The 8,768-nt window shown below is 34.6% G+C and overlaps 1 protein-coding gene across 4 annotated transcripts in view; it reads left to right on the forward strand.

Annotated features, from left to right (window-relative positions):
- The window catches only part of LOC123539652 (zinc finger protein with KRAB and SCAN domains 5-like), a 118,763-nt gene extending 110,791 nt beyond the window's left edge, over positions 1 to 7,972 (forward strand). Inside the window, exon 5 of one of the 4 annotated variants that reach the window (XM_053527371.1) lies at positions 7,710 to 7,972. In XM_053527371.1, coding sequence (XP_053383346.1) covers positions 7,710 to 7,957 — 248 coding nt within the window. In that variant the 3' untranslated portion in view covers positions 7,958 to 7,972. Of the gene's footprint in view, positions 1 to 815; positions 1,238 to 1,868; positions 2,135 to 6,307; positions 6,891 to 7,709 lie in introns of those variants that run through there. The other 3 variants (XM_045324343.2, XM_045324342.2, XM_045324333.2) reach the window with 3 other exon arrangements.
- Positions 7,973 to 8,768: the final 796 nt, after the last annotated feature.

Here is an 8,768-nt window from a genome sequence, read left to right on the forward strand (position 1 = left end):
CGGTAGGCAGGTCTATTTGATATACATGGACTGATATAAGTAATCTCAAGGTATTTTATATTGCCTAAATAATGAGATTATTTGATACATATCAGATTATTACAGACACAGCTTAACCCTTATCATGCTGGACACCTTTGATTCTTTGGCGATATATGACCATTTTGTGTCGATTTGCCGTAAAACCCAACTCACTAACTCACTTTTGATTCTGCTTTGCGACCAGTGCAGTTATGATCAGCCTGCATATCTGTGGAGTCTGATCATGATCAGGGCTGTTCGCTATTCAGCCACTATCTTTTTGGTAAGCACAGCATTTAAATGGAACAGTCCAAATTAACATCTGATGGATAAGTTCATTATAGAAATTTAGCAAGATAAGGGTTAAAGGATGAGTGAGAGTTGGGTTTTACGGCAGTCCTGGCCTAAATGACAAGAAACTATACACCAAATATCTTATGTGGTACAAATTCTAATGTTCTGTGTGAGGGGACTATATAAATGCAAACTGTCGTCAGTGCCATCTTGTTTGTCCTCAGCTTTATACCTAGTTCACAAATCTATCCATTGTTCTAATTATCATCAAACATTAAATCACCCCTATTGGATGTAGACACATATTGAGTGTACAGTACATATTGACAGTACAATATATTGATAGGTTTAACATAGGTTTAATAGTGTACATTCAGTGTGTATGTACACACTCAGTGTGGGAGATTTAATACCAGACTCTAATTGTCTGGTATAAGCTTAACAATCTACTTGAGTTGATAGTTTGATAATTCATGTATTCTGATTTCTTTGAATTTCAGATGTGTATCCATCACCGCATTATGGTCAACAATACTCTGCAAGACATGTGAACTCTCAAAACAATCTTCAAATAGCAGGGAAAGCGTGCAGTATTTGCGGCAAGAGGTTTGCACACCAGTGTGCATTGAATATACACATGCGAATACATACTGGAGAAATGCCTTATAAATGTGAAATTTGTGGAAGACAGTTTAATCAGAAAAGTAACTGGACTAGACATAAAGTGGTTCACATTGCTGAAAAACATAGAGAGTCCTGGAATAACAATAGTTCTAAACCTTGTAAAGATTAGTGGTTTTTTTGCAGTTTAGATAATACTTTCACTGCCTAGTTGTTGTAAATAATAAGTGAAAATAAAGTATAACCCTTGTAAAGATTAGTGGGTTTTTTTTTGCAGTTTAGATAATACTTTCACTGCTTAGTTGTTGTAAATAATAAATGAAAATAAAGTATAAACTCTGTAAAGATTAGTGTTTTCTTTTTCATGCCAGACAATACTTTCACTGCCTAGTTGTTGTAAATAATAAATGAAAATAAAGTATAAACTCTGTAAAGATTAGTGTTTTCTTTTTCATGCCAGACAATACTTTCACTGCCTAGTTGTTGTAAATAATAAATGAAAATAAAGTATAAACTCTGTAAAGATTAGTGGGTTTTTTCAGGTTTGACAATACTTTCACTGCCTAGTTGTTGTAAATAATAAATGAAAATAAAGTATAAACTCTGTAAAGATTAGTGGGTTTTTTCAGGTTTGACAATACTTTCACTGCCTAGTTGTTGTAAGTAATAAGTGAAAATAAAGTATAACACTTGTAAAGGTAAGTGTGTTGTTTTTTTCCAGGTTAGACAATACTTTCACTGCCTAGTTGTCGCCAAGATTAAATTACCCCTATTGGATGTACGCATGTATTGAGTGTACAATATACTGACTAAATTTTAGGGTTAGGTTTAATATAGGTTTAATAATTTATATTAATTGAGTGCATACACTCAATGCAGGAGAATTGATAGTAGTTTGATAATTCTCATGTTTTGATTTCTTTAAATTTCAGATGTGTCTCCATCACCACATCATGGTCTGCATTGCTCCGCAATACATGTGAAGTCGCAGAACAATCTTCAAAAAATGGGGAAAGCATGCGGTATTTGTGGCAAGTGGTTTGCACACCCCTGTTCTTTGAATGTACACATGCGAATTCACACTGGAGAAATGCCTTATAAATGTGAAATTTGTGGAAGACGGTTTAATCAGAAAAGTAGCTGGACTAGACATAAAGTTGTTCACATTCCTAAAAAAATGTAAAGAGGACTTGAATAACGATAGTTCTAAACCCAGTAAAGATTAGTTTTTTGCAGTTTAGATAATGCTTTCACTGCCTAGTTGTTGTAAATAATAAATGAAAATAAAGTATAAACTCTGTAAAGATTAGTGGGTTTTTTCAGGTTTGACAATACTTTCACTGCCTAGTTGTTGTAAGTAATAAGTGAAAATAAAGTATAACACTTGTAAAGGTAAGTGTGTTGTTTTTTTGCAGGTTAGACAATACTTTCACTGCCTAGTTGTCGCCAAGATTAAATTGCCCCTATTGGATGTATGCATGTATTGAGTGTACAATATACTGACTAAATTTTAGGGTTATGTTTAATATAGGTTTAATAATTTATATTAATTGAGTGCATACACTCAATGCAGGAGAATTGATAGTAGTTTGATAATTCTCATGTTTTGATTTCTTTAAATTTCAGATGTGTCTCCATCACCACATCATGGTCTGCATTGCTCCGCAATACATGTGAAGTCGCAGAACAATCTTCAAAAAATGGGGAAAGCATGCGGTATTTGTGGCAAGTGGTTTGCACACCCCTGTTCTTTGAATGTACACATGCGAATTCACACTGGAGAAATGCCTTATAAATGTGAAATTTGTGGAAGACGGTTTAATCAGAAAAGTAGCTGGACTAGACATAAAGTTGTTCACATTCCTAAAAAAATGTAAAGAGGACTTGAATAACGATAGTTCTAAACCCAGTAAAGATTAGTTTTTTGCAGTTTAGATAATGCTTTCACTGCCTAGTTGTTGTAAATAGAAAGTGACAATAAAATACAAAGGGTTAGAGTAAAATATAAAATGCAGTTGTTTGTCTTTAATCTGAGTTTTCTGTTTGTGATTACTTACTAGTATATGTTTTTAGAGCCCGCCCGCTTAGATCAGTAGGTAAGAGCATTGGTCTACGGATCGCGGGGTCGTGAGTTCGATCCTCGGGCGGGGCGTGTGCTCTCCGTGACTATTTGATAAACGACATTGTGTCTGAAATCATTAGTCCTTCACCTCTGGTTCATTTGGGGAAGTTGGCAGTTACTTGCGGAGAACAGGTTTGTACTGGTACAGAATCCAGGAACACTGGTTAGGTTAACTGCCCGCCGTTACATGACTGAAATACTGTTGAAAAACGGCGTTAAACCCAAAACGAAATAAAAAAATATGTTTTTAGTGTGTCTTTTTGTGAGTGATCAGTATATGCAGTAAGTAGAATTTGTTTTTTAATACTTATTATTTGGAGGAATTTTAATGGGAAGCAGATAGTCACTGACGCCATTGTCTTATATCTATAAGTACTCCGCATCTCAACTGCATTGTCCTTAGCCTTGTATAGTTCTGCTTTCTTTTGATCCCTTGTAAAACGGTTTATAATAAATGGTGTTGAAATAAAACAAAATATTTTCAGTTTTATATTTTGCTGTGTATTGATCCACATTAATTTTGCCAGTGCAGTTTATGATTTCTGAAATAGTCAAGGTTAAAAGTGTTACGGACATGCAGAGCAATCTGGTCTAATAGATAGCAATAATGACATAGGAATGGAATACAAAAAAGTACATTAAATTTTATCATATTTCAATAAATTGAATAGTCTTGCCCAAAATGACTGATATAGAACCAGTAATATTTGAAAATCTCACATGTTAGATATCCAGTATGTATTTAGATTTGTGTGAATTAAAGTACTCGTATTAAAGTATTCAACATTGAATAACATAGATACATTTTAAGAAGAAACAGTTCTGTAAATATAAGGAATAAGTTGTGATTATGTATTTAAGATGCATGGGAATGTTTAACCCTTATCACTAGGACATGATTGTTTCTGCCTTTGCGATCAGGGTAGATCATGATCAGCCTGCATATCTGTGCAGTGTGATCAAGATCTGCACTGTTTGCCATTAAATCTGTATCTTTTTAGTAAGCACTCCTTTTAACAGTTAATGGTGCTGTCCAAATTGAAAGATGGACAAGTTCATTTTAGAAATTTAGCAGTGTAAGGTTTAAAGTGTATGGAGACTGATGGTTAATGTTGCTTTTTAATTGATTTATAATATTTTATCCAAAGTTGAATTAATCTAACTTAAGATATATCTTATGTGACAAATTTGTCAAGAAATGACAGCTTTGCAATAGCAAACATTGTAATGTTGCGTCGTTACACTTCCTTTGGGCCACTTTGGAGAAAATGCACATCTTTCTCATGACGCTATAACAATATGCTAACAGTTGTAGCTGGTCAAGTGTTGTGATCTGCATGATTTTCCCTTGTTTGGATCGGTTACAATGCATCAGCTGTGTATATTTTCATGTAAGAATACACATTTGGTCAGTAAATAGAAGTTTCATGTGCCGAAACTCAATATATACTGCACAAGTCTCATTTTTAGCTCACCTGTCACATAGTGACAAGGTGAGCTTTGGTGATCACCCTTCGTCCGTCCTCTGACGCCAGTCCTTGCATGCGTCTGTCCGTCCATCAACAATTTCTTGTCTGCACGATAGTGGTTTCATTTATGATTTTATTTTAACCAAACTTGCAAACAACCTGTATTACCATAAGATCTCGGTTCCTTTCTTGAACTGGCCAGATCCCATGATGGGTTCCAGAGTTATGGCCCCTGAAAGGGCCAAAATTAGCTATTTTGACCTTGTCTGCACAATAGCAGCTTTATTTATGATTTGATTTTTACCAAACTTGCACACAACTTGTATCACCACAAGATCTTGGTTCCTTTCTTGAACTGGCCAGATTCCTTTATGGGTTCCAGAGTTATGGCTCCTGAAAGGGCCAGAATTAGCTATTTTGACATTGTCTGCACAATAGCGACTTCATTTATGATTTGAATTTAATCAAACTTGCACAAAACTTGTGTCACCATAAGATCTCGGTTCCTTTGTTGAACCGGCCAGATCCCATAATGGGTTCCAGAGTTATGGCCCCTGAAAAGGCCAAAATTAGCTATTTTGACCTTGTCTGCACAATAGCAGCTTTATTTATGATTTGATTTTTACCAAACTTGCACACAACTTGTATCACCACAAGATCTTGGTTCCTTTCTTGAACTGGCCAGATTCCTTTATGGGTTCCAGAGTTATGGCTCCTGAAAGGGCCAGAATTAGCTATTTGGACCTTGTCTGCACAAAAGCAGCTTCATTTATGATTTTATTTTAAACAAACTAGCACACAACTTGTATCACCATAAGATCTTGTTTTCTTTCTTGAACTGGCCAGATTCCATTATAAGTTCCAGATTGATGGCCCCTGAAAGGGCCAAAATTAGCTATTTTGACCTTGTCTGCATAATAGCAGCTTCATTTATGATTTGATTTTAACCAAACTTGCACACAACGTGTATCACCACAAGATCTTGGTTCCTTTCTTGAACTGGCCAGATTCCATCATGGGTTCCAGAGTTATGGTCCCTGAAAGGGCCAAAATTAGCTATTTTGACCTTGTCTGCATAATAGCAGCTTCATTTATGATTTGATTTTAACCCAACTTGCACACAACTTGTATCACCACAAGATCTTGGTTCCTTTCATGAACTGGCCAGATTCCATCATGGGTTCCAGAGTTATGGCTTCTTAAAGGTCCAAAATTTGCTATTTTGGCTTTTGCAGCCATATAGCGACTTCATTTATGGTTTGATTTGATACAAACTTCCTAAATATCTTCAACAACAATAAATCCTGGATTCCGTGACGAATCTGTCAGATCCAATCATAGGTTCCAGAGTTATTTTATTTCTGATTACCTCCCCAGATTGTAATCAAAATGGATTTATATCAGTAAGTCCTTACAGGACTTATTTGAAATTTCATTATTGTCATTAAGTTGGACTAGTGATGTTAGTACAAAAATGCAGCATTTGAGCCTAGGACCCTCGAACTTGGTATGGAAATTGGCCCTGACTAGGTCAAAAGGGACTGTTACAAGAAAATGTTTATCCTGATGATATTTAATGTGTATGCCTATGTGCTCTATGTCAAAACTTGATCATATCATTTTGAGCAATGGTACTCAGGTGAACGATACAGGGCCATCATGGCCCTCTTGTTATGAACAGTACCACTGCATGGTAGATGGAAGGGTGATGGTTTAAGTTTTGTCATATTAAGTGAACTATCATTTGCATAATATTAATATCTACATGTTATTTTTTCAGGTTTGTATTCAGAGTATAGTGTACATGGTGGTGTTTATACTGATAACACAGTTAAAAGAAAGAAGTACACCAGGAGCAGGAATAAAACATGTAACCTGTGTGGAAAGACCTTCTTGAAGCCATCTGCTCTGGACATACACATGCGAATACACACTGGAGATAAACCTTATAAATGTGAAATTTGTGGGAAACAGTTCAACCAGAAAAGTAACTGGAAGTCACATCATGTGATTCATTTTCAGCAGTGAATAATTAAGTTATCACACAGAGTCAAGTTAATAATCATACATGTGTATATATCAGTTATAGAACAGTCTGTACTTGTAATAAAACTGTGTAAAAATCAAGAAGTTGGGAATTAATGTAAACAATATATTGACCAACATGTACATATATTAGTTGCAATGGTTCTTGCAAGATATTCACCTACATGCACGTATATTTGTTGCATTGCCATATATTTCAGAAGAATGCAAAGATGGATCAGTAATTTGGAATTACTGGCATTTATGTTAAAGCTTCTGCCTTGTACCTTTAAACTGTTTCTATATGACAGATTTTGTTTCAATATTTACTTTCGTACCTTGTGTAAATGGTTGTTGGAATTTCATTTATAAATGGAGTCACATTAAACTGCTGCTCTAGCATCCTGTCTTGTCATTTTCCTAATTTATTAATTTGTTTGACAAAGAATGTTGCGAGACATTGTTATAATTTGATTGTTGATGTTGGTGTTTATTAAGATTTTAATGGTGTTTTATTAGAATTATTGTAAATCTATCAAATGTATTTCTTGGTTAAAGTGTTCGTTAAGGCCTACTATTCCTGAAAATTAAATTACATGTGGCATTGTAAACTTTTTACACATGTTTATAGTCAGTAGGTAAATAACATAGCTATAGGTGAGCATAACTCTGTCTCGTACATTGTCCCATGCTTACCAGATAAGCATTGGAAGCTGCTTGTGAAGCTGTTGCACTTGTCATGTTTAATTTGTAAGTTATAAACATAGAAATAATTATAGAAACACTGGGAGAATAAGATACTTAGGCCAGATATGGATCAAATGAATCGGTCTGCTTTGTGGAAGGCTCACAGCTTTACTACCAAATTACTTAGTAGTTTGTCCCTGAAATAAAGTCTGGATGTGCACCTTGCAGCTTCTGTCAACATTAAATCACACCAGTTAGATGTATGCACCTATTGAGTGTACAATATACTGACTCAAGGTTAGGGTTAGGTTTATCAAAGGTTTAATAGTGTACATTCAGTGCGTGTGTACACTCAGTGCCGAAGAATTAATGCCGACCTTGCATCCTTCCTCCATCTTATTAGCTGAAAAGTGACCAAAAAACTTGTTTTTAAGTTAAGCATATAAGAATTTCTTGTCTTTTCTTTTCAGGTCCAAGGAACAGGTCTCAAGAATATACTGCTACACAGGCACTAGAAGATCAAAATTATAAGAAAATGTTAAATATTAACCCGAAATTTGTTTGTAAATTCTGTGGCAAACCATTTGCTAACAGCTATGCTTTGAAAGTACATGTTCGAATTCACACCGGCGAGAAGCCTTTTAAATGCATAACATGTGGATTTAGTACAACAACTAAAGGGAATCTGAAGTCACACATGTTGAAGCATTTGAATTGAACATAGGTGAGCCTTTCAGTGTATATATTCAGTACAACGGCCAAAGGTAATTTGAGGTCACACATGATGCTCTGTGAAACGAAGCAATTCTTAGGGGAAGCACAACAATATTGGAACAGTCTTTCATAATAAAACACTCAAAGAGAAGCTATATTTAGTGTACAGTTGAAAGTTGCAACAGCTATTATCTAACGGTAGCTGCTTGTTGCTTAAAATACTAAAGGTAACAGAAAACAAACCAAACATTTCTAACAATAACAAAGTATACCTTAAGAAATGTTAACTAGCCGTAAAGTCTAATCTAAAATGCAAGAATAGTCAAAATCATGCCCTGGTCAAATTTCACATTATTCAAACTATATTTAGTATATAAATCCAAAGAATATAAATCCTCGCTGAAAGATAAAAATTTTAATCTACAATCTTGATGTAAATCCATCAATTGTTAAGTGTCCAAACTGGTAATATTTATTATAAAGAAACACAGGAAAGTTTTTTAATAAGATCTTAAGTTCTGTCCTGTCCTTGGACAACATCCTATTTAAAGCAACATGGAAGGTTTCGGCACTTTCATATTTCACCTAAAATGAAAAAGAAGATTCTGGAAAAATCAAGAATAATCCAGACTGTTCAAATAATAATGTTATCAGTATTTGTGATAAAACATTCTAGTATAAATAACTTATTGACATACATGATGTTTCAAAACTAGGGCAAACTTAACAATCAACAACGAGTCATCAGTACCAAAAAAATAAAGCATAATGGAGAATCACAGATACATAAAACTAATTATTTGGAACCAGACAGA

The sequence above is a fragment of the Mercenaria mercenaria genome, chromosome 16 (assembly GCF_021730395.1).
Source record: "Mercenaria mercenaria strain notata chromosome 16, MADL_Memer_1, whole genome shotgun sequence".
NCBI classification, from domain to species: Eukaryota; Metazoa; Mollusca; class Bivalvia; order Venerida; family Veneridae; genus Mercenaria; species Mercenaria mercenaria.